General features: G+C 44.0%; 1 protein-coding gene and 1 long non-coding RNA gene across 2 annotated transcripts in view; both read right to left on the bottom strand.

The window, feature by feature from the left end:
* The window catches only part of COG6 (component of oligomeric golgi complex 6), a 30599-nt gene extending 12826 nt beyond the window's left edge, over positions 1-17773 (bottom strand). The window contains exons 1-12 of the mRNA XM_082216381.1: positions 17576-17773; positions 16220-16363; positions 14986-15057; positions 12644-12702; positions 9808-9919; positions 8623-8705; positions 8364-8434; positions 6175-6268; positions 3766-3894; positions 3583-3674; positions 2040-2104; positions 245-336 (exon numbers count right to left, since the gene is read on the bottom strand). Of these exons, the coding sequence (XP_082072507.1) occupies positions 245-336; positions 2040-2104; positions 3583-3674; positions 3766-3894; positions 6175-6268; positions 8364-8434; positions 8623-8705; positions 9808-9919; positions 12644-12702; positions 14986-15057; positions 16220-16363; positions 17576-17746 (1184 nt within the window). The 5' untranslated portion in view covers positions 17747-17773. The remainder of the gene's footprint in view (positions 1-244; positions 337-2039; positions 2105-3582; positions 3675-3765; positions 3895-6174; positions 6269-8363; positions 8435-8622; positions 8706-9807; positions 9920-12643; positions 12703-14985; positions 15058-16219; positions 16364-17575) is intronic.
* Positions 17774-25200: 7427 nt separating this feature from the next.
* LOC309528865 lies at positions 25201-26039 on the bottom strand. The gene is made up of 2 exons (XR_014217936.1): positions 25939-26039; positions 25201-25423 (listed from the first exon to the last, which is right to left on the bottom strand). It is a non-coding gene; the product is annotated as an uncharacterized lncRNA (long non-coding RNA).
* Positions 26040-26548: the final 509 nt, after the last annotated feature.

Below are 26548 nucleotides of genomic sequence, written 5' to 3'. Positions count from 1 at the left end.
CAAAGTGAATTGAAAGCACATCGAAAGGGTATTGTTGTGATAATATCAGAATATTTTTTTCCAAATACAAGTTATAAATAGTACAGAGATTATCTTAATAAAATAAAGATTTCTTACTTACTAAAAGCAGTACTAGGAATTTGTTATTTTCCTGCTCAATGCAAAACCAACTCTACCAGCTCTGAAATTCTAAACACTGTAATGCAAAGCAAGGAATTTGTTTTTCTCTTTTGTTTCCCTTTACCTGATGGTGTGGTGGTAAAATTTGAGAAGATTAGAAATTTTATACAGCAGGACTGCTCCTGGTTCGGCTACGATCACCTGTTCAATCCTCACCTGAGAAAGGAGATTGACACAAACATCAGTTATGTAGAATTCTTTCACATCCCATTATGAAGACAGCGTCTATGCTGTCTTCAAAAGGGACGCAGCTGGCGCTGTGGGTTAAACCACAGAGCCTAGGACTTGCCGATCAGAAGGTTGGCAGTTCAAATCTCCACTACGGGGTGAGCTCCCGTTGCTCAGTCCCTGCTCCTGCCAACCTAGCCGTCCGAAAGCACGTCAAAGTGCAAGTAGATAAATACCGTATTTTTCACTCTATAAGACACACTTTTCCCCTCCAAAAATTAAGGGGAAATGTGTGTGCATCTTATGGAGCGAATGCAGGCCCCATGGCTTCAGCGATAGCAACGCGAAGCCTCCGAAGCGCAGTGGGAGTGCTCCTGCCACACTCCGGAGGCTTCGAGTTGCTTTCGCTGAAGCCTGGAGAGCGAGAGGGGTCGGTGCGCACCGATCCCTCTCGCTCTCCTGGCTTTGCTTTGCTGGAGAGGCGCTGCGCAGCTTTCCCCTCTCTGCGCAGCACCCCTTCAGCGAAGCGAGAGGAGAAATGGAAGGGGCTCCATTTCTCCTGCCGCTTCGCTGAAGGGGCGCTGCGCGGAGAGGGAGATATATTTTTTTTCTTGTTCTCCCCCTCTAAAACAAGGTGCATGCTATGGTCGGGTGCGTCCTATAGAGTGAAAAATACGGTAGGTACCGCTCCGGCAGGAAGGTAAACAGCATTTCCGTGCGCTGCTCTGGTTCGCCACCAGCGGCTTAGTCCTGCTGGCCACATGACCCGGAAGCTGTACGCTGGCTCCCTCGGCCAATAAAGCGAGATGAGCGCCACAACCCCAGAGTAGGCCACAAATGGACCGAATGGTCAGGGGTCCCTTGACCTTTTTTATGTTGTCTTCAAGCAGGTAAGACATTAGGGGTGGGGTGGGGGTTGGGAGGTATGGGCGCGGCAGCAGAACTGCTGGATTGGTTCTGCTGATGCCCTCATCCTGCCCCTGCCCCATCCCAGTATTCAGAAGCAGGAAGCCAGGGCCGCAGTGTTGGCCCTCCCATTAATCATGCCTGTTTTTCTGGGACCAGTAACTTGAGGCACAAAGTGATAGAAGTTTTGCTTCAAATGAGGTTGGAAAATTCATCATGACGAAATAATTTAGGGAAATAAGAAGCCAGTATTGTTTCAATGAAATATATAACGGGAACAATGGACAAGTTTCCAACAAGTTTTGTCCTGCTTTTTCTTGCTTTTTATAGGACTACAGGACTATATGGGAAAATGCACCTTGTTAATAAATGCAGTCTTATTCCAATGGGGACGCGGGTGGCACTGTGGATTGAAGCAGAGAGCCTAGGACTTGCCGATCAGAAGGTCGGCGGTTCGAATCCCCACAATGGGGTGAGCTCCTGTTGCTTGGTCCCTGCTCCTGCCAACCTAGCAGTTCTAAAGCATGTCAAAGTGCAAGTAGATAAATAGATACCACTCCGGCGGGAAGGTAAACAGCGTTTCCATGCGCTGCTCTGGTTTGCCAGAAGCGGCTTAGTCATGCTGGCCACATGACCCGGAAGCTGTCTACGGACAAACACCGGCTCCCTCAGCCAATAAAGTGAGATGAGCGCCGCAACCCCAGAGTCGGCCACGACTGGACCTAATGGTCAGGGGTCCCTTTACCTATTCCAAGGGAACACATAAACCAACATGCTCCACCCACCTTCAGAGGCCGGCAAACGCCTTCTGTGATGTGTCCAATCACTTCTTGCATATTTTTTTCCACTCCTGAAAGGAAACACAGCGAGAGTTATTCAGAGGTATTTCAGCAACCATGCTTCCCATTACCACACACTCCCTTGAAAAAAGTCACACCTAGGCAACTCTAACACATCACAGATTTTGTGAGAATTGTGTATATTTTCCCCTCATGCTATAAGCTGCCCTGAGCATGGTTATAATTATGGAAAGTCAGAGTCGGCAGAAGAAGAGTGGAAAAAATGTAAGGACTATTTACAAAAACACTGTAAAATTAAGGAATGCTGAATGATGTTGGATTGAAATTAAGTGGTTTCTAGCTGTAAAGGTACAAAGGAATATGATAAAATGGTTTTCTTTTTATAAGTAAGAATTTAAGGTTATAATAGCCTAAGATGTTGGAGAGAAAATAAGGTATTTTCTTGCCTTTAAAGCTGTAATGCTTTGAGATAAGGATTTGCTGCACAAATAATGTGAACTGGATATACAAGAAGGGGAGGTAAGAGGAGGTCGGGGAAATATGTTATGAGAAAATAAGTTGAGAAATTTATGTGTTTTTAACTTTTTTCTTTTTATGTCTGTTTTTTTTCTTTTTGTTTGTAAAAAATTGGAAACTTTAATAAATATCTTTTTTTTAAAAAAAAAAAATAATAATTATGGAAAGTCAATACACAAATAAAATGATTATGTATGTAAAACCGCCCAAATCCAACTCGTTTACTTTCCACACTTCTCTGTGCGCACCTTGGACTTGCCAATGCTTTTTTTACAATCCTCCATGCCCCCATGCCCCCCAGTTACACAGAACAAATATCTGCTGAAGTACACTGGTAGATGCTTATCGCCACCTACATCTTTCCCTGGAGATTCCAAATACACATTTCCTATGTGGTGGGAATGTAAGATTGTAAAATATTATTGGGAAATGACCTATAACGAATTGAAAAAAAGGTTTAAAATAACATTTGTAAAGAAACCAGAAGCTTTTCTGCTGGGTATTTTAGGACAAGATGTGAAGAAAGAATTGAGGACACTATTTATGTATGCGACAACAGCAGCAAGAATTTTAATAGCACAAAACTGGAAGATGGGAGAAATACCATCCAAAGAACAATGGCATGAAAAGTTGATGGAATATGCAGAATTAGCAAAATTGACAGATAAACTGCGTGAAAAAGATAATGGTGACTTTGGAAAAGAATGGGAACCTTTTGTAACATACTTGCAGAAACAAAGTAAAAGTATGGACTCTATGGCAGGGTTTAAATAAACATATGTAATGTAATTAGAGAGAACAAGAAAGACAACAACGTGATAATATACTACTATATATAAGCAGCAGAATGCAACAAGTGGTTTAACAAACCAGAAATGGAAATGGAGGGAAGCCAAGGGGGAGAGGGGAATTTACAAAACGATTGTTTGGTTAAGTTGAATAATGTGTGATATATGTATGAAAACCAATAAAAACTGATTTAAAACACACATTTCCCAAAATTGAGCAATACCTTCAGTAGTGATATGTTTTAACAGGGCTTCCAGATGCTCTTTTTCTGAAGCAGTAGCCTGATGGAGCCAAGCCAACATGTCTCCTACATATCTAAAACCAAAAACCAAAACATCCTGCTGCATTAAATGGTTATTCTGGCAGCAAAACCACCATGCAGCGTACGCTTCCGTGACCGCTGTACCTCAGAGGATCATGGGAATGCATTTCGATAGGCCGGGGGGTTCCTCCTGGACCGCCTCTAGTAAGAGCATCGATAAAACCACGGACCACAGCACTTCTTCTGGCTGTTGCAAACTCATCAAGAGTGTATCTGCAGTGGAAATGAAGGGGCACTTTATTAAAATCCACGTGCTTTATATTGCCACTCCAGTCACTAAGGTGCCTTGCTTTATGGGAATGTTAAGTATACTATGCACAGAAATAAACTGTCTGAATAATTCACCACTTGAGCTCCGAAAATACCTATCACGGCGTGAAATTGGTCAGTACCATGCCTCAGCCTCCCAACACAGGATCTGGTGGTTTGTTTCAAAAGACAATAGGTTCCCTGAATATGTGGATGAGCTAATCATCTGCGGTTCCAGATGGGAAATGACCACCTAAGCTAGAAAATATGGGAACATAAGCAAATACAGTGGTACTTTGGTTTAAGAACAGCTTAGTTTATGAACAACTCGAATTAAGAACGCTGCAAACCAAGAAGTAGGTGTTTGGGTTTGTGAACTTTGCCTTGGAAGCAGAACATGTTCCGCTTCCTGCTGAGTGTGTTCCATTTGTAAGTTGAGTCCCCTGCTGTTATAGAAAAACATGCCTTAGTTTAAGAATGCTTTGGTTTAAGAATGGAATTTCGGAACGAATTAAGTTTGTAAATCAAGGTACAGTAGTGCCTCGCAAGACGAAAAGAATCCGTTCTGTGATTCTCTTCTTCTAGCGGTTTTTTCATCTTGCGAAGCAAGCCCATTGACGGATTAGCGGATTAGCGCTATTAGCGGCTTATCTGCTGATCGGATCAGCTGATAAGCGGCTTAGAAAAAGGGGGGGGGAGGAAAAAACCAGCAGGAACTCGCAAGACATTGTCGTCTTGCGAAGCAAGCCCATAGGAAATTCGTTTTGCGAAGCACCTCCAAAACGGAAAACTCTCTCGTCTAGCGAGTTTTCCGTCTTGCGAGGCATTCGTCTTGCGGGGCACCACTGTACTACTGTATTATATTGGTGGCAGAGGGTTTTTTTTAAGGGGGTGGGCCTGCAACACATGGGCCGAATTAAGCCTGCCTGACACAAGTTTAGCATTAGGTTTCAATAAGGGATCCTTGTTTAAACCCATGGTTTGAAGCTCTTTTGTTATGAAAATAAGTTTGCTAACAGGGGTATAGTGCAGTTGGTCAGGGTGTGGTGCTGATAATGCCAAAGTTGCAGGTTTGAGCCCCGTAACAGACAGCTGCATATTCCTGCATTGCAAGCGGTTGGACCAGATGATCGCCAGGGCCCCTTCCAGCGCTATGATTCTACAGCGGTACCTCGGGTTACATACGCTTCAGGTTACATACGCTTCAGGTTACAGACTCCGCTAACCCAGAAATAGTACCTCGGGTTAAGAACTTTGCTTCAGGATGAGAACAGAAATCGTGCTCTGGTGGCGCGGTGGCAGCAGCAGGAGGCCCCATTAGCTAAAGTGGTGCTTCAGGTTAAGAACAGTTTCAGGTTAAGAACAGACCACCGGAACAAATTAAGTACGTAACCAGAGATACCACTGTATTATTCTTTAAACCAGGATCCCTTGAATGTAATGCTAAGTTCAGATTCTTGAAAGTGAAACCAAACTTTCCAGAAATTTCAGCTATTTTATCGGGGGGGGGGCCAGGGGGGGTAGAAAAGGCAAAGGGAGTACATGAATCTGATGTTCTGCTTCAACTTGCTTAAGTTCATCCAACTTGCACTAAATCAGAGTCTGATGTTACATGTGAACTGTGCCTTTGTGTTATAAAGACATAAAAATGTAGAAATAATATTAGGATGTATTTCAGCAAGGCATTTCATTAAACGAAAAGAATGCTATAGAACAGGCATAGGCAAACTCGGCCTGCCAGATGTTTTGGGACTACAACTCCCATCATCCCGGACCACTGGTCCTGCTAGCTAAGGATGATGGGAGTTGTAGTCCCAAAACATCTAGAGGGCCGAGTTTGCCTACGCCCGCTATAGAATTTGGTAGGTGTTCCAAGACTGCCACTTATTGGTTAATATCAAGCACTGCTAACATTCTTTAAAAATCAGGCAACTGCTGCTGAAAAAAGGAAAGTCATAACATAACATAACATAACATAACATAACATAACATAACATAACATAACATAACATAACATAACATAACATAACATAACATAACATGCAATAAGGAAGTTCCCTGTTATGATTTGATAGGTAGTTATCCCAAATCTTTAGCAAGAAAGATGTAGAGTGGTGGAAAGCCTTGAAATATTCAATTCCATAATGAATGAACTTTTTAAGCTAGCTTGTGGTCAGAAGGATGAAGCCCCCAGAATATTAACCTTGGTGACATTATGTTCTGCGACTAAGATAGGCAACATACTTATAGAGAACAGCCCTGTCCTGCAAAGCTTCTATTGCTTGAGCTAGAACTGGAGAAATGTCACAGGATTCTTGGGTTAAAGTTCTGCATTCGCCTGCAAAGAAGAAAAGATCAGGCCAATAGTAAGCAATGTTTCCAATCTTTACAGCGTTCTAAAAATAATAAACGAAAGTTGTTGCAATCCTATTTGTAACTAAAACGCTTACCGTATTTTTCGCTCTATAAGACGCACTTTTCCGCTCCTAAAAAGGGGAAATGTGTGTGTGTCTTATGGAGCGAATGCAGGCTGCACAGCTTTCACTGAAGCAATAGCTACGTAAAGCCTCCTGAGCGCAGTGGGAGCACTCCTCCCGCTGCGCTCAAGAGGCTTTGCATTGCAAAGAGCCTGAAGAGGCTTGGCACGGCTATCCCAGAAGCCAGAACAGCAAGATGGATCACTGCTTTCGCTGCACAGCGATCCCTCTTGCTGTTCTGACTTTGCTCTGCTGGAGAGGAGCTGCGCAGCTTTCCCTCTCTGCGCAGCACCTCTTCAGTGCTGAAAAGGCTCTGTGCAGAGAGGGAAAGCTGCGCCGCGCCCCTTCAGCGAAGCGGGAGGAGAAACAGAGCCCCTTCCATTTCTCCTCCCACTTTGCTGGAGAGGCGCTGAGCAGAGAGGGAGAGAATATTTTTTTCTTGTTCTCCTCCTCTAAAACTAGGTGCGTTTTATGGACGGGTGCATCTTATAGAGTGAAAAATACAGTATTTTAAAACTCCTCATCTCAAGGCCTAGGAGACTAAACTTAGGAGTCCTGCCCAGGGCTGTCATTTTGAGTCCTACATGGTTATTTCCAAATCAGCAGGTCTTGGATCAGGATGCCTAGGGGCTAATAAGGGAGCTTAAAATATTAGAACATTAAAACATTCCAACATTCCAGCTGCCGTAAAACTCAGGGAACAAGCTGTGCTATTACAAAGACCTAGGCCTCAGATGCAAACTCTAGATAATATTTTAGAGACTAAAACCTAAACCACATTTCTAATGGCTGTCATATTCGTATTGTTTATTGTCATATTCAATTGTCAATTCAAACTTTATTCTATTGTGTTTTATGTTTGCGTAGTACGGTATGTGAATCTGGTCTGGGACCGTAATAAATTTTATTATTATTAAAACATTCCTGTTATAAAATTAACCTACTCCTGTGGTGGGGTGAGTGGCTGAAAGATAGAAGAAAGAGAGGAGATAATGCCAATGCAGTTGGTATTGCTTGTACAGCTGCAAACATTTGCAAAAAGACTTCATTTTTCTCCCATTTGTCTGTTTTGTTTTATTGTGTAGTTGTTGGTGCTTATTGTTTTAATAATTTTATGTAATTATATGCATGCAAGGTCCTCCTGAAAAACAATATATAAATACAGTAAAATAAATGTTTCTATAAACCATAATGATTTTGGTGCACCAAATAGTGCTGGCTAATCTTACACATTAACAAAAATATATATATATATCCCAGGATTAAACTGAGGAGATTTCACCCCTCCCATATCCAAGAATCTCCTGAGGAGTCTGCTGATTCTCCAGAGAGGAGGAGGCGTGTTCTGGTCTCTACTTATTCTGCTCCAGCACCACATCAAAGAGTCAGTCAGTGTGTCGGAGAGAGAGAGAGTGTGTTAGAGAGAGATTGTGTGTTTAGATAAGGTTGCTGCTAAGAGCAGCTGCAGACACTCAGTGCGGTTCAGCATTCATTTATGCTTAGACCTATTTAGCTCTGTATATAGTTGTATAATAGTTGTAGATAGAATAAAGAAGATATTCTACAGAGCTGCTCTCTGAGTTGTTTATATACTCTGCTAGACTCTGCTATACTCTGCTGTGTGACGACTGTTTTCTTATGCAAGTGAATCCGGTGTTTGCAACTCTAAGCTGTGAGTCCACAGCACTTTGACCTGTTCCTGTGCAGAAGGTGGTCTCTGGAAGTGCTACCCACCCAGCTCGCCTAGCCCAGTCAGGGCTGAAGTGGATAAGTCCTGTTGGTGGCACTGGCTCAAGGGCGATGCTGACATAAACATGAGTGTAATGAATAAGTTGAGGCTATAGAATATGGTAGGTGTTCCAAGACTGCCACCTTGTGGTTAATATCAAGCACTGCTAACATTCTTTAAATAAGCATCTTTTCAAGAAAAAGGATTATCCAAAAAAACTAAGGTACCTTGAGCCCATCGGTAAAGCTGCTCATAAGCAGTCTCTTGAAGCAAAGCCATCTGCTCCATAATTTCTAGGCTGCAAATTTAAAACAATTAAATGCTTTTTAAAAGTGTTTTATGAAAATAAAAAAATCTTTAAACACATAATAATCTTTAGAGCTATTTCCCCGTTCCAAATATATTCACAGCCCACTTTATACAGCTTAAACTGAATGATGACTACTACTTCAGCCGTTGCTTTGTAGTTTTTCGGTGAGAACTCACCCTGATCTCTGCTGGTTTGTGCGCAGAAGAATCTTGACATCGTTGTGAATTTGTTTTACTCTCGCCAATACCTTAAAAAAGTCCTAGGAAACACAAGATTGAAAGTAACTGGTATTTTATTAAAGCAAACTGTCCACACAGAAATATTCCCAGATCGTTATACTATAGGCCACAAACTTTGCAGTTAAAGGAATTTCTAGTGGGAGGATAGACAAGATCTCAATGCTAAACAATGCAATACTATTATTAATACTAAAACAAGAGTTTTACTTCACAACCACCATCCCAAACATAATTTCTCCAAATACACATCAAGGTATGTTTTTGCCTACATTTAAAGAAAACCACTAGGCATGGTCTATGAGTTAAGTCAAGGAAGCGGGTTTGCCATACATAACGCAATTTCGCGAACACAGCCAGTAACCCTTGCAAACAGTGTCCAGGTGGAAATCGCTGAAATGTCCAGGAAAAACTGGGCATATGGCAGCCCATGCCAATAGAGCAGATTTTGGCAAATTTCATTTAAAAATAGCTCAAAAACACACTTTTTTTAGATTTTACCAAAAAAAGTGCAACAACTGTGGGCAAAACTAAAGAAAGCTCAACAACTTTGTCAAAAACCTCAACAGCCTTTGTGTGCCAGGATTTTCACTTTTTGAAGATTTATTTCTTCCTTTCTATTTGTAGGACTAGAAGAGTGTGTGTGTGTGTGTGTGTACATGCACGTTGTAAAAGAGTGTAAATGGCTAATAGTATTTTGATTTTTTTATAGGTAGATCAGGGAATCATGCAGACACAAAATTATGGGACTAACGCAAAAAATATACCTATAAGAAGTTAAAAACTCATAACCTATAACTCAAAACGAAGAAGTAAGGCTTCGCATATAGAGAATGCTTGACAGGCTTCTTAAATATATAACTGATGAACACAAGTCTTCAGTAAAAAATATGCTTAACTTACAGATCCTAGCATTAATATGCTTAGCCCATGAGTTTTAGTACGAAAGTGCTGGTGAATGTCTGGGTTAAATACTCGGTTTTGATCATATTAACAACTCTTTATGATACATTAGGAGCTTTAGGGAACGCACAATATGAAAGGAACAAGGTAAATGGAACAGAAAGGTTCCACCTCAACTGCTAAAGCTAGAATATTATCGGTGTGCATGCTCATGGTACTTACCTCTGTAACAGGCCCATCTCTTGTGCTTCGAAGGACATTCATTTCTTCTGGAGAAAGCTGGAATTCTGCTATGAAAGCATCTGCTATCTGTGCTTTCAGTTCTAACCTTTGGCTGCAATTAAAAGGTTGAAATTTGAAAATGGGATACTTCTAGCACAGTCATATATGTGTGTTGACTCAGAAGTAAGTCCCAATGAGTTCTATGGGGTATACTCCCAGAAACTGTCTTGAATGAGCCTTATACATCAGGTAATGGTAAAGGGACCCCTGACTATTACCGTAGGTCCATTCGTGGCTGACTCTGGGGTTGCGGCGCTCATCTCGCTTTATTGGCTGAGGGAGCCGGCGTACAGCTTCCAGGTCATGTGGCCAGCATGACTAAGCCACTTCTGGCGAACCAGAGCAGCGCACGGAAACGCCATTTACCTTCCCGCCGGAGCGGTACCTATTTATCTACTTGAACTTTGACATGCTTTCAAACTGCTAGGTTGGCAGGAGCAGGGACCGAGCAACGGGAGTTCACCCCGCCGTGGGGATTCGAACTGCGACCTTCTGATTGGCAAGTCCTAGGCTCTGTGGTTTAACCCACAGTGCCACCCGCGTCCCAGAATATATAGATACAGTGGTGCCTCGCAAGACGAAATTAATCCATTCCGCGAGTCTCTTCGTCTAGCGGTTTTTTCGTCTTGCGAAGCAACCCTATTAGCGGCTTAGCGGATTAGCGCTATTAGCGGTTTAGCGGCTATTAAAGGATTAGTGGATTAGCAGCTAAAAGGCTATTAGTGGCTTAGCGGCTTAGAAAAAGGGGGGGGAGCAAAAAAAAATCTGAACACTTGCAAGACGTTTTCGTCTTGCAAAGCAAGCCCTTAGGGGAAATCGTCTTGCGAAGCACCTCCAAAACGGAAAACCCTTTCGTCTAGCAGGTTTTCCGTCTTGCGAGGCATTCGTCTTGCGGGGCACCACTGTAGAACGAAAAAATAGAGGTTGAAGTGTAAATGAAACTATATTTGAAGTGAAATAACAGAAGAAATTTATTAATGGGTTGGAACCAGAGCGTCCAGTCTGTGAATGGAACAGCTACGTCTGTCCACAGAGGACACCATGATCCAATGGAGGTTCTTCATTGCAGGAAAGTAGTGGGAAGGCAATATTCACCAGTTTTTCCTTCCTGCAGCAGCCCTCCAGGGTGCCCCAACCATGTTCATAGATTTTCAGGGGGGCACTGAGGGAAGGAGGAATAAGTGAACAGCGCATCCCTGGCCCCTTCTTCCAGCATAAGCAGATCTCCACTGAGCATAGATCTGGATCCGATCCAGAAAGCAGAATCAGTTTCAGATATTATGATAAATGCGGTAAGATCAGATAAATGGTACAACTGGCTTTATATACAAATTACACTGGGGGGGGGAGGGATGCAGGTGGTGCTGTGGTCTAAACCACTGAGCCTTGGGCTTGCCGATTGGAAGGTTGGCGGTTCGAATCCCCGTGACGGGGTGAGCGCCCGTTGTTTGGTCCCAGCTCCTGCCAACCTTGCAGTTTGAAAGCACGTCAAAGTGCAAGTAGATAAATAGGTACCGCTCCAGTGGGAAGGTAAACGGTGTTTCTGTGCGCTGCTCGTTTCGCCAAAAGCGGCTTAGTCATGCTAGCTGGAAAAACTGTCTGCGGACAAACGTCGGCTACCTCGGCCAGTAAAGCGAGATGAGTGCTGCAACCCCAGAGTCGTTCACGACTGGACTTAACTGTCAGTGGTCCTTTACCTTTACCTTTTTACACTGAGGGGGGGGGGAGAGAGAGCACCCTGGAAATAGGATTTTAATCCACTGAAGAAAGACATCCAGCAATCTATGCCACTTCAGTGTATTAAATACGTAGCCCCGGTGTTTTACATTGAATCATCCAACAATATAATGATACAACAAGCAGGAAAATAATACCCACTTAATAAATTCAGCATATTAAGAAACTGCTACTTGAGTGTCATTCAACCAGCTTTATATTTACATATCAGTACTCAGTGAGTGGGACACGGGTGGCGCTGTGGATTAAACCACAGAGCCTAGGACTCGCCGATCAGAAGGTCGGTGGTTCGAATCCCCGGTCCCTGCTCCTGCCAACCTAGCAGTTCGAAAGCACGTCAAAGTGCAAGTAGATAAATAGGTACCGCTCCGGCAGGAAGGTAAATGGTGTTTCCGTGCACTGCTCTGGTTCACCAGAAGTGACTTAGTCATGCTGGCCACATGACCTGGAAGCTGTACGCCAGCTCCCTCAGCCAATAAAGCGAGATGAGCGCCGCAACCCCAGAGTCGGCCATGACTGGACTGAATGGTCAGGGGTCCCTTTACCTTTACTCAGTGAGTAAAAGCTATATGTTGGGCCACTAACCAAAAACATGACTTGCTACCCTCCTTTGCATTCTTGGCAATTTCAATTATTGAGCTAATTTGTTTTAAATTACATCGCATAACTGAGTTTACTGAACATAGCCTGATACTTATCGTGTCTACTTTAAATAGTAATGAATAGATATCCATTCTTATTGAGAAACTGAAAAGTCCAAGAACCATAATTCTTTAAAGTTCAGAAACTATACTCAGGGGACCTTTCAATGTTCACACAATATTATGCAAAGTGAGGTAACGCGAAATTCTCTCATTCTGAAAATTCTGCGATTAGAAAAAGGGAAAGATGCGTATCCCGTGGCAAATATCTGAAGAACAGTTTAATAAAAATGACCACTGGAAGCAGCCCTAAGGTGACTTCATTCAGTACAAATGTGGGAGAATCCAGAAAAGCATTCTAATTTGACATAAATATAACAAAAGGGGCAAATACATACTTCTCTGCTTGAAGCTTAGTTGTCTTTTCTATTAAATCCTGGGTTTGCTCCTTGGTTGCCTGGAGTACAGACCAGAATAATTACAGTTAAACCCCACTAAGGTCTTACGGTATATTTCTACTTTTTCATTTGCTGTTTCAACCAAATTATAAGTCATTTAAGCACAGTAGAACAGTGAACAGAAAGGCAGTTAAGCTTCAGAAACAAATAAAGCTACATTTTTCTTAAAGGCAGAAAGGCAGAACCCAATATATGCATTTTCTGTATTTATATACTATGGGTAGACAAACTAAGGCCTGGGGGCTGGATCTGGCCCAATCGCCTTCTAAATCCAGACCACCCGGGAATCAGCGTGTTTTTACATGAGGAGAATGTGTGCTTTTATTTAAAATGCATCTCTGGGTTATTCGTGGGGCACAGGAATTCATTCATCCCCCCCAAAAAATATATATATTCTGGTCCCCCACAAGGTCTGAGGAACAGTGGACTGGCCCCCGGCTGAAAAAGTTTGCTGACCCCTGTTATTACAGTAGACCCGCAACATACTCAGTGGTTTCATTCCAGAAATAGCGCATAAAGGCCAAATTGTGTATAGTCAAAACACACTGGGTGCAATGGTGGGTGGGATTGCCAAAGTTTCTTTTCTCGGATGCCCTTTCACACCCCCCCTTTCTTTCCAAACAGGTAAATGTGCACAAAATAAATCTGCTTAAGTTGCAGGTCTACTGTACTGTCTTCCTAATACAGTGGTACCTCGGGTTAAGTACTTAATTTGTTCCGGAGGTCCATTCTTAACCTGAAGCTGTTCTTAACCTGAAGCACCACTTTAGCTAATGGGGCCTCCTGCTGCCGCCAGGGCATGATTTCTGTTCTCATCCTGAAGCAAAGTTCTTAACCTGAAGCACTATTTCTGGGTTAGCGGAGTGTTGAACCTGAAGCGTATGTAACCCGAGGTACCACTGTACTAGAACTAGGGCCCAGTGAAATACAGAAGTGTAGCAAAATAAAAAAAATTATTCCAGTAGCACCTTAAAGACCAACTAAGTTAGTTCTTGGTATGAGCTTTCGTGTGCATGCACGAAAGAATAAACGGACATAAATCTGACATCAAGAATCACAAAACAGAGAAACCAGTAGGAGAACACTTCAATCTCCCAGGACATTCTATACAAGATCTCAAAGTAGCTGTTTTACTACAAAGGAATTTCAGAAATAGACTGGAAAGAGAAGCTGCTGAATTGCAACTCATTACCAAACTCAAAACCATGGAGAGACCTGGTCTGAACAGAGACATTGGATTCTTATCTCATTATACATGACTAAGCCATTTCTCACCTTCTCACCCCTTGCCTTTTCCTGTAAGACCTATTGCAGTCGTTAAGAGTCGTCAACAGGCTCATCTCAGCTATCTGCTAATCTCCCATTCCCACCACCCTTCTGAGTAATACCCCTCCCCACCTTCTCACTATATAGAAGGATCTGGCAACTTCTGTTTCAGTGTATCTGAAGAAGTGTGCATGCACACGAAAGCTCATACCAAGAACTTACTTAGTTGGTATTTAAGGTGCTACTGGAAGGAATTTTTTTATTTTGACTATGGCAGACCAACACGGCTACCAATCTGTAACTAGAAGTGTAGCAAGTATACCAGAATGCTGGTTTGGGTTTGTGGAGATGCAGGTTCAACTTCTCACTGAAGACATGAACTTGGATCAGTCTCCCTTTCCGAGCCTAATCTACCTCACAGGATACTTGTGTGGATAAAAAGGGAACCCATTAAAGGAAGGGTGGGATAAAAATCATAGAGTTGTTCAGTTGGAAGGGATCCCAATGGTCACCTAGCCCAACCCCCTGAAATGTAGGAATCTCACTTAAAAGCACCCATGACAGGTGGCAAATGTAACAAGAACATATCCACCCCGTTAACCTGACAACAATATTGATGATCTGATCATAATGATTCATAGGAAACTGATCATAATGATTCATAGGAAATGTCTTTTAGAAACGTAACCTGGGTGATTTACATACACACAAGCTCAGAATAATGTGCACAGAGAGCTCTTATGCATGCAAAATGCCCTTTTGATTTCACTAGATGGAGTAGATTCCTGAACAGTGAAAGGCTCCAAAAACAGACCATAGAAATTAATGGGGACCTTTCTTCATGCAGGGGGTCCTTTTGTGCCTTAGAATTCCCATGGCTGTAAAAAAATAAATCTTCACACTGGGATCAAAAGTGATCTCTATGTGTTGTACTGGGGGAAAGTACTGTGCTGTTGAAACTACCAAGTCCCAGTGTGCCAGAAATTACCACATCTGCACACAAATCCATTCTTTACCTTCAAGTGATTGGTCATCTCCTGGCAGCAGTCGCTCATAAACTTCACATCTTCATTTATGCTTTCAAGTTCCTGAAAGAGCACAGAAACAGACAAGTAGCCTAAAACACTAGCACTCATATTGAGATTTGCTTTTTCCACATTTCTCCCCCCCCCCCAATTTTCTGAAACACCAGAACTATTGGACAGTTTCCCTAACAAGCATAATCTTCACTGTTGTATGATACAATCACTGATAAGAATATCCAATGATTCTTCCTCCCTGAAGCTCCAGATTTGGTTTTTCAGCGTTGGAGAAACTGGAAGCATTACATACTTTTAGCATTCGTGCTTCCCAACAAGTGCTGGATAGCTCCAGAGATACAACTAACGGTGTTGCTCTATAAACGTCTACTCAGGAGTAAGACTCATTGAATTCAATGAAGCGGACTCCCAGGTAAGTCTGTAGTACAGGATAGCAGGCAGCAATAGTAATCTCTATAGAAAATTTGTGGTAGCAAATGGAGATCTGGTAGTATTTTATATACCGTATTTTTTGCTCTATAAGACTCACTTTATCCCTCCTAATAAGTAAGGGGAAATGTGTGTGCGTCTTATGGAGCGAATGCAGGCTGTGCAGATATCCCAGAAGCCAGAACAACAAGAGGGATCACTGCTTTCGCTGTGCAGCGATCCCCCTTGTTGTTCTGGCTTCTGAGATTCAGAATAATTTTTTTCTTGTTTTCCTCCTCCAAAAACTAGGTGCGTCTTATGGTCTGGTGCATCTTATGGAGCGAAAAATACGGTGGATTTTGTGAACATGCTCATAGGGGGTGCTGAACTGTGTCCATTGAGATTGCCCAGTGAGAGAGGCACCAATTGATAGAGAAAAGTGGAGGGAAAGGATAGCTGTCAGTATTTTTTCTAGAACCCAACGTGTATGCATGAAACAAGACACTCTACTTCTCATCTTACTCTTAACAAGATTGTCTTCACAAGTTCCCTGTTTGGCCAATGTGGTTGTTTTTTGCTTTCTGAACATGAACATATTTAGCCACCACCAAGCCTAATCCAATTTCCCCGTGATATCTTGTGTGCTTCCTTCTTCTCTCTGCAAATTAGACAGGTACAGTAGAGGGGAACAGAACCAAGCAATGGAATTACCAGCCATTCATTTGCCTCAGGGTTTACAGAGGCCCTTGACTGTCAGCTTCCTGCTGGACATTTAGAGCATTAATGGATAAAAATGGCATACCTCTTTCACTTGCTTGAAAATGTGAACAAATTCTTCATTTATAGCTAAGCTGCGATGTTCCATATCTCCGCGTAAATTTCTTCTGGTACGCAGGCTATTTTCTACAAAAAAGACTGAAAGAGCCTTGAGCGCTTCTAACATCTCCTATAAAAATATATAAAGATCATGTTGTCAGTTCATATACAAAATGGACTTTTTTTAAAAAAAAAAAGACACACATCAGAAGACACAGAAAACAGCGTCAGTTTTCCAGATAAATCACATTTTAACAATGTGAAAGTATCTTTACGATATAGTTTACAATAGCAAATATATAGATTAAATACTCAACGTATTTTTGAATATAAACATCAACTTGATATAATTATGCCATAGTCAACTCAATCAACTAATTACTTGCAAGTAAAGCTAAACTCTGTCCTGTATTGTGAAGACCAATTCTAGGGCACCAGTCCAGCTTGAGTTTGCATTCAGCTAGGGGTTCCAGATGGGAATGCTCATTCCTATCTGCAAAAGATGTATTCCACGCATTCAAGTCTGTTGTTTGGGGGGCCTAATCTGGCTTGCTGGTTGGTTTAAACCTGCCCCTGGCAGTTTATTTCCTGGGGTAAAATCCTAAAAAAAAAGCTCAATAACTTTAATCCTAAAAAAAGGTCAACAACTTCTTTAGTCGGCCCTCACGCATGTTCACTTCATCAAATCTGTCCCTCTTTGAAAAAAGTCTGGACACCGCTGATGTATTCAGTCAATTCAGTAACGCCTGTCAATTCAGCTCATTCAAGCATTTTAAACTGCCACTCTTCCTTGGTGGGTACCGTATTCGTTCTCCATGCCAATAAGATTCTAGCCACAGTGGTGGCATATAATAATTTTGTTTTTTTAGGGACTTCTATTGTTACCGTTCCCAAAAGGGTTGTCTTGGGCTGGGTTTTTGTTTTGTTTTTTAAAAATCTTTTTAATTCACTGTAAATTACTTCCCAGAACTCCCTGATTCCTTTACAGGACCACCACATGTGGGGAAAAAGGATCCCTCTCTACTTCATTACACTTCCCTGCCTTTTCAATGGTGGTGTCTAGTCTTAAAAAAAAAAAAGGCTCATTTATAATTTAATGAGTTTGAACCCCTCGTTGCCTGCGAGTGAGCCCCGCTGGGCTTACTTCTGAGTAAACCTGCTTAGGGCTTGGGCTGTTGTTCATAACCAGCTAGAAAAGGGGAATCCGCCAACTAAGCCAGTCATTTTTAAAGAGCCGCCCTAGAGAAAAGAAACCGCACGAACGACGCCTTCCCTATGGCTCTGATTCGCAAAGCCGGTGCCTGTTTCTCAGATAGGGCAGGACTGACCCCAGGTCGCCCACCTTGTCCGTCTCCAAGCGCGTCTCCAGCACTTTGCGGAGCTTGCGAGAGAGAGGGTTGGACCCTCCAGACGACCCTTGCGAGGAGGAGGAGGAAGCGCCCGCCGACGAAGCGGCAGCCCCGGCCGCGAACGGCTGCAGCGGCCGCTGCTGGTCTTCAGCCGCCGCCGCCATCTTTGCTCTCTCCCTCCTGAGGCCGCCGTGGCGGAGGCGGCGCCGTCACCCGGACCGGGAGCGTCGCTGCACCGGTTCCCTCCACCTCCCCGCGGCCGGAGACAAAGAGTTCCGCCCTGCGCTGTTTCTCAAACTGGGGTCTCCCGCTGCTGTTGGTCCTGGTAGCTAAGGATGCTGGGAGTTGTAGACCAACAAGGAAAGCTGGGTACAGTGGTACCTCGGGTTAAGTACTTAATTCGTTCCAGAGGTCCGTTCTTAACCTGAAACTGTTCTTAACCCGGAGCACCACTTTAGCTAATGGGGCCTCCTGCTGCTGCCACCGCCACACAATTTCTGTTCTCATCCTGAAGCAAAGTTCTTAACCCGAGGTACTATTTCTGGGTTAGCAGAGTCTGTAACCTGAAGCGTCTGTAACCTGAAGCGTATATAACCCGAGGTACCACTGTACAGTCATACCTCGGGTTCAATACACTTCGCGTTGAGCGTGTTCGAGTTGCACTCTGTGGCAACCCGGAATTCACAGAGGGCGTTACTTCCGGGTTTCACAGCTTGCGCATGCGCAGACGCTCAAAAGGACGTCATGCGCAGAAGCGGCGAAAAGTGACGCACGCAAACGTGCCGTCGCTAGTTAGGTTTGCTTCTAGATGCGAACAGGCTCCGGAACAGATTCCGTTCGTATCTAGAGGTACCACTGTATGAGGGAGTAGGGTGGTGCTGTGGTCTAAAGCACTGAGCCTCTTAGGCATAGGTAGGCAAACTAAGACCCGGGGGCTGGATCCGGCCCAATAGCCTTCTAAATCTGGCCCACGACGGTCCAGGAATCAGCGTGTTTTTACATGAGTTGAATGTGTCCTTTTACAGTCATACCTCGGGTTACAGATGCTAAGGTTGTGTTTTTTCAGGTTACGGACCCGCCAAAACCTGGAAGTACCGGAACAGGTTACTTCCAGGTTTTGGGGGTCATGCATGCGCAGAAGCGCTAAATCCATAGCTGTCAACCTTCCCCTTTTTTGCGGGAAATTCCCTTATTCCAGCGCCGTTTCCCACTGCTATCCCGGATTGTTAGATATCCCGTAGACTGTCCCCGGGACAGGTGAGGCTGCTGATCCCTTATTTTCGAAGCTGCTGATCCCTTATTTTCGAGGCTGCCGATCCCTTATTTTCAAATCTGAAAGTTGACAGCTATGGTTAAATTGCGCTTTGCGCATGCGCAGAAGCGCCGAATCACAACCCGCGCATGCGCAGACGCGCCGCTGCGGGTTGCGAACGTGCATCCTGCACGGATTACATTTGCAGCCTGAGCGTCAACTGTATTTAAAATGCATCTCTGGGTTATTTGTGGGGCATAGGAATTCCTTATCCCCCCCCCAAAAAAAAAATATAGTCCGCTGTCCACCCCAAGGTCTGAGGGACGGTGGACCGGCCCCCTGCTGAAAAAGTTTGCTGACCCCTGGGCTTGCTAAATGGAATGTCCGCAGTTCAAATCCCCGCAATGGGGTGAGCTCCTGTTGCTCTGTCCCAGCTTCTGCCGACCTAGCCGTTTGAAAGCATACCAGTGCAAGTTTATAAATAGGTACCGCTCTGGCAGGAAGGTAAACAGCATTTCCATGCTCTCTGGCACTTGTCACTGTGTTCCGTTGCACCAGAAGCGGTTTAGTCATGCTGGCCTAATGACCCAGAAATCTGTCTGTGGATAAACGCCAGCTCCCTCAGCCCGAAAATGAGATGAGCACCACACCCCAGAATCGCCTTTGACTGGACTTGCTGGGAATGTGGGCTTGGGAGAGCACATATTTGTTTGAGGCTGTCCTGCCATGTAACGCTCCAGATCTTTCTTACACAAGAAATAGTACCCATGTAGAAAACAAAACAGAACAATAAAATATACTGTGTACATTACAAAAAGGGGAGTTGTTATTGTAATTAACCAGACCTTAATCTAACATGATATTTACAAAAATGAATTCCAAAAATCGTTAAATTTGTCCATGGGAAGTCTATGTTTGTGCACAACTTGTTCATGTGTAGTGAGTTTGTACATACCGTATCTTTAATCCAATCATTAAAGAGAGCTGCGTTTTTATTTTCCCAGTTCATCAATACCCGTCTTCTTGCCATAGTAAGGACACGAAAAGTCCATGCATATTGTCCCTTTGTTAGATTCCATGTCTTGAGTATATAATTCCAAATGATATATTCCTCTGCAAATTTAAGATTGTTCTGTACAGATCATAGACCTTCATCTTTGTATTGATGGTTAGCATCATATTTTCCTTGCCAATACACTTGTCACCAATGCTGATGCATGGAGTTCTGATGATGTCCTGACCCAGGATGTTGCTCTTTGGCAGGCTAATGGCGAGGCCAAACTCTATGGAGGCTTGCGCAAGACAGCTGATGAGTCTTAGTAGAGCTTTCTCAGAGTGCACTGTCAAGGCCACATCATCTGCAAACAACATCTCTCGGTTAAGAGAAATGTTGCATTCTCCTGGAAATCCAGAAATTAGATTAGAAAAATCTGGTAAATTGCTGTCTCCATAGTTAACATACTTTGCATTCAATAATTTGCAGTCCTCAAGCCAATAAATGTAAAGAAAAACAGACTATCTTCATCATTTTATGGAACAATAATTACTAAAATAAAACCAACCAGAACACACATACACACACATATATTGATTGTTAGGAATGGCCTGTAGTATATTTTTTTCTCTGGGTTATATATTATTTGTAGTGGCATACTAATGTGTTGCGCATTATGTGATATCTGTTTTTTATTAAGTCTTAATTAAGAGACTTGTTTCACCCTAGACAAAGTGGGCTCAAAGTGGGTCATGAAAGGTTCTGCCACCATAAATTTGCCAGTTATTACGGTGCTCAAAGTAAGATTTGCTTCTGCTGCAGCTTACTGACATAGCTACCTCTCTGGTAGAATTAGCATTTATATAGTGCTCTGGAGTATACAAAGCACTCCACATGTATTCTATTGTAATTCTTACCTTAACCCCGTGAAATAGATCTGTATTATTATCCTTGCACTGGGAGTGGGGGTTTGAGGTCCTTGCCTAAAGCTAACTAATAAGTTCATACCAAAAGCACAATTCAGACCAGAGACATCCTAATCAATCTCTTGGTTACTACACCAGCTTGTGACACTAAAAGTTATGGACCCTCCAACATTTCTCTGATGAAAATAGGGATTTCAAATTGTTAGTGGGTGCTGAGCATGAGAGTTTCACATATAGCTGTAGAGGCCATATCTCGCACCTCCTTTCAGCAACATCCATGCTGCCTCTACAGTGGCCTCTCAGGAAATAAGAGGTGCTGCTGGTCAGTGTGGTATAGTGGCTAAGAGCGGTAGATTCGTAATCTGGGGAACCGGGTTCGCTTCCCTGCTGCTCCACATGCAGCTTCTCAGAGCTGGTCACTTGTACATTTTCCTCATTCTTGACCACACTTTGGTGCCTTCCAGTCACCACTCCTGTAATGCACATATCCTGAGCTATGAATCAGCCATGTTGCTTTGTACTGTTAGGAGCATTCAAGTGTTGTTGCCCAAAAGATGTATATCAAAAACAGCATAATCCAGCAGTTCAATACTGTCAGTCAGGCACAATAATGTTAGTGGGTGCTGAGCATGAGAGTTTCACAGAATCTTTGAAACTGCCTACCTACAATATGGCGATGCAAAACGATAGCTGCTTCCCGAACAATTTCTCTACCAAAGGGGCAAATTTAAAATCCAGTTGAAGAGACACCTCATCAGAATATACCAGGCCACCTACAGAGTTTGACTGGCAAAACCTGATTCTTCAAGCAAGCTGCTTTTTCATCATGTCTTTCAGCATGGATTATAGAACTCCAGAAAATGGTGTATGCATAAACAACTAACATAATTTGTGCAGACATCTGTTCAGCCTCAAATAATTGTTCCTTTCACATCCGTGCTCAAAGGCTTTCTTGTGTGCTCTGATGTGTAAAGAAGTGTCACCTATCTCATCACTTTTAATGATCTCGTCACCCTTGCGAGTATAGTCACACCAACAACCCTTATGGCAAATGTCTCACCTTGGCGTCACGAAGAACTGAAGAACAGCACATATTTTCTAATTGTAGAAAAGCAGTCCCTCAAGAGCTCGAGTGTGGAAACAACCAAAGTTGTCGCTCTTCCAGAAGCGTTTTTTGTGTGCGTGTGTGTACAATGATGATGGCATGCAGAAAAATTATGGGACGAACTACTTTCCGCAGTTCACATTGTGAACGTTGCCATGCGGAAAATGAGTCCCCTGACACTTCCTTGTGAGAGTGCATTTAGAGTGGAGTGTTTCTCAAATGTTTGCTTTCCTAAACTGACTCTGCTTTCTTGGATGATCACACGCACAAGACCACCTATCTGTTGGGCTGATGAATGATTGAGATCTCAGCAAACAAAGCTGTGTGTATCCGGTGGCTGAGCATGAGAACCTGTCAATTGGGGTGAAGTGATACTGACATTTTCAGTAGGCATCTTTCTCCTTTCTCTTAGTCCTGTTTTGTTTTTTAGCAAAAGGATGTGCGGCCGCTTCCAGACGGATGGCTATTTTCAGGTGGGATTCAATCACATATTCCTGCAATTTCAAGTCACACAATTATAATTGATTGGGAACTCTTGTGTAACAAACAAAAGACCAGGCTTTTTGCAATCAGGGAAATGCAGTGTGAAGCATGGGCTAACACTTTTACACAATTTCGCTTAGTCTCCTCGCAAACAAATCAGGTGGATTGCTCATTAAATAGCCCACAGTCACCTAAGCTCCCGGCAAACAAATCAGGGTGAATGCTCAGCAAATAATGTGGTAACGCCCTGAGGAGCTCCTTTTTCTAGCTGATACTTGTACATTTGCGCTCAAAGAGAAATAGACAAGTCAGAGACAGCCCACCCTAGCTATCTTCCAGGCCAGCAGGCAGGAGCACTTGATCAGAAAAAGAGGTGTTGGAACTCAGCCTCGTTCTCTTATAATGGCAATGGCACCCATCTGAGAGATGCCGGAACTGAGTTCCGGAGAGTTCTGGCTGAAAAAAAAGTCCAGTATATTCCCCTTCCCAGATTTGATCCCAAGTCAAAGATCTTACCCCCAAACAAGCTAAAAATACCAGCTCAGGTGGCAGGTTTTGACTCCCATTTAATGCAGCTGTCAGCTGAGAATTTACCTCAGGCACAATGAAATGTCAGCGGGGTTGGCCAGCAAACTGCCTCATCGACCGTGGGCTTCAATGTGCTAGGAAAAAACACTATCCAAGAAGAGGTCTCACTTCAATTGCTGCGTTTACCACCTGTTTTACATTTCTCTCTCCTGTTTTTGAAAATGGATTTGGGATTCAAGCTGGTTGTTGTTTAGTCGTGTCCGACGCTTCGTGACCCCCTGGACCAGAGCACGCCAGGCACTCCTGTCTTCCACTGCCTCCTGCGGTTTGGTCAAACTCATGTTTGTAGCTTCGAGAACACTGTCCAACCATCTCGTCCTCTGCCGTCTCCTTCTCCTTGTGCCCTCCATCTTTCCCAGCATCAGGGTCTTTTCCAGGGAGTCATCTCTTCTCATGAGGTGCCCAAAGTATTGGAGCCTCAGCTTCAGGATCTGTCCTTCCAGTGAGCACTCAGGGCTGATTTCCTTCAAAATGGAGAGGTTTGATCTTCTTACAGTCCATGGGACGCTCAAGAGTCTCCTCCAGCACCAGAATTCAAAAGCATCGATTCTTCGGCGATCAGCCTTCTTTATAGTCCAGTTCTCACTTCCATACATACTGTCAGGGAACTGACATCAGAGCGAGAGGCGAAGGGGAGGCTCCCAGATTCTGCAGGCGAAGGACCCAGCACCAGGGGGAGAAGCAGCTCGGTAGAGGAGGAAGGAAATCAGCGCAACACCAGGGATAAAGGGGGGCAAATGGGGGAAGTGGAGGGAGAGCTCTGGGATTCTTCTCTGGACATCAGTGAGGAGAGCACAGGTCCTCCACTACCCACGCCCTCCCTGCACAGAAGACTCCCGCGCAGTGAGAGGAGGAGGCGACTGGGAGTCAGACAGCTTCTATGCTGGAAAAGGTTTAAGAAACGCCCACAGACAGATTCTGCTAGCGCCTGAGGCAGCCACGCTGAGATGGGCTGTGCAGTCAGAACGGTTTAACCAAGTCAGTTAAGCCTAGAACGGCGGCAGTTTATGCACGAGTAACTCAAACCCATTACACATACCTAAAACGTAGATTGATGTTTTAAACGTAAACATGCCTGCTGGACTTCTCTCAAGGTGTGATCCCCAAAACCCACTTCCAAAAGGGGCCAGGCAAGATGTCAAAATATGAGACAATGCGATTTGAAGGCTGAGAGTGATATCAGACTTAAAAGTTGGTGTGCATATTCAAGGCAGCATACTGTACAGTGTTTCAAGTGCAAGTGTGCCCTCCTACACCTGTTTTAAAACTTGGCATGTAGAAACACGCACAGAATCCATGCTGGTAACTTCATGCTCAACAGGGTTTTTGTGTTAACTAACAAACCTACATATGGGATGCCAAAGAGGCAGGTCAAACCTGTCGTTTTGCTTGGCCTGGGAGGTACTGTGTGTTTCCTGACCTGAAACATTTTGAATGAAAAAAAGAAAACCAAGATTTTTTTTCCTGGAATTTTTATCTCCACTCTAAATTGATGAGAGATCTGATGTAGCATGCTTGACTTAATTTTAATAAACTAAAAAAAATAAAAACTAAACAAGTGCCATGTTAATTTTATATGCAGTATTTCTGACCCCTCCTCCCATTAGCCAATGTAGATGAACTAAAATATTTAATTAGGGCCAACTTATAGAAAGCATACTTAATGTGGTTTATATGTTAATGTCAATCAAATTTTAAAAATTACTTGGACATACTTTTTATTGGACATACTTTATTTTACATTCTAAGATGTGACAACTAATATCATGAACTTATCTTAAAAAGGTAAAGGGACCCCTGACCATTAGGTCCAGTCGTGACCGACTCTGGGGTTGCGGCGCTCATCTCGCTTTATTGGCCGAGGGAGCCGGCATACAGCTTCCGGGTCATGTGGCCAGCATGACTAAGCCGCTTCTGGTGAACCAGAGCAGCGCACGGAAACACCGTTTACCTTCCCGCCAGAGCGGTTCCTATTTATCTACTTGCACTTTGACGTGCTTTCAAACTGCTGGGTTGGCAGGAGCTGGGAACAAGCAACGGGAGCTCACCCCGTCGTGGGGATTCGAACTGCCGACCTTCTGATCGGCAAGCCCTAGGCCCTGTGGTTTAACCCACAGCGCCACCCATGTCCCTCTGAACTTCCCTTACATTGCTTCAAAATAAAAATGGGAAGGCGCTGAAAACCTGTACCAATCTGAGCATGCTAGAGGTACATAAATATATGTTCTTCCTATGAACAGTCCTCTGAAAAATGTGAATGACATTTTAGATTTGACTATTATTTATTTATTACATTTATATACCATGCTCTTTTTCTTCCAAGGAGCTCAAGCTGGTGTACAAAGTTCTTTTCCTCCTCTCCATTTCCTCCTCACAACCCTTTGAGGTAGATGAGGCTAAGAGATGGTGGACGGCCCAAGATCGCCCATTGAGTTTCACGGCTGATTGAGTGATGGGATTCAATCCCTGGTCTTCAAGGTAAGTCCACGACAACTGGAATGAACACAACATCCGTGTTAAATGAACAATCAAAGCTGTAATTCCATTTTTTCCAGGTCTATAGTAAACACATATTTATCCGCACAGCTCTTTGGGCATGCTAAATGGGTATGTTGAAAAATTTCACAGCACCTTCCTTGTTTACTAAATTAAGATAAAATGCATTATTAATTGTTATTAACCGATCTTTCAAACCATTAGTTTCTAAAAGGGGGGATCCATGGGCACAGCCAGGGGGTGCAGCTGCCCCCCATAAAGTAAATAAATAAAAATGCTTAACTGACCAATTGCGTGACCAATATCTTGGTCCTGCACCCCCAATATATCCTGGCTACACCCATGTCCAGAAATGAATCGGACAATGTTGGGTTTTAGGGTGATATCTATCAATTACTCGGTGTGTAGGTCGCTGCAAAACATGGGGTTTTCTCTGCCAAACTTTGGCACCGGTTTGAAGCGACTTGGACAAGGTTAGACTTGTGGGTGTCCACTACGAACCCCTCAATTACCCAGAGCGCTGCAAAACGACTGCGGAACTCCGGCGCAGCTTTGGAGGGGGTCCCCAATGTCGGGGTCCCCTTCTTAATGAAGTTGGTGTGGGAGGGGGGGGGGAAAGGGTTGGCAGAATTTCTTCCCACCCCCCACCCCCACCATCCTTGGGTACCCCTTTGCCAGCAGCAGCAGCAGCCAGGAACAACGTTTCCAAACCCCAGCGCCCCCCGCCCATTCATTCCAGCCGACTCGTTCCACGACGGAGCGCGCAATGCGTTTCTGCAAAATGGGAAAGCATCGACCCATCGCGAGGTCATCATGCTTCACCCCCCCCCCCGTCCGTCCGTCGCTTTTTTCGGCGGGGTAACTATTTGTTGGTGGCGATTGACACCCCCACCCCAATATTATTCAACGCGATTCCCCCCCAGCCCCCCCCCCAAGCTGGCGCGCTGCTGGAGATGCGCCCCTGCCTTCCCGCCTCCTCGAGGGCGCGCCTCGCTTCCCCGTCCTTCTTCGCCTTACAAGGCTGCGCGCCAGGCATCCCCCTCCCCTTTCTCCCTCTCCCCCTCCCTCCCTCCCTCTCGGGATGGCAGGGGGCGGAGCTCCGCGCTCCGGGATTTAGGGACC

This window comes from Podarcis vaucheri (genome assembly GCF_965113315.1).
Source record: "Podarcis vaucheri genome assembly, chromosome: 3".
Taxonomy (NCBI): Eukaryota; Metazoa; Chordata; class Lepidosauria; order Squamata; family Lacertidae; genus Podarcis; species Podarcis vaucheri.
Note: the sequence above shows the minus strand (reverse complement) of the source record. Positions and strands in the feature narration are given on the sequence as shown.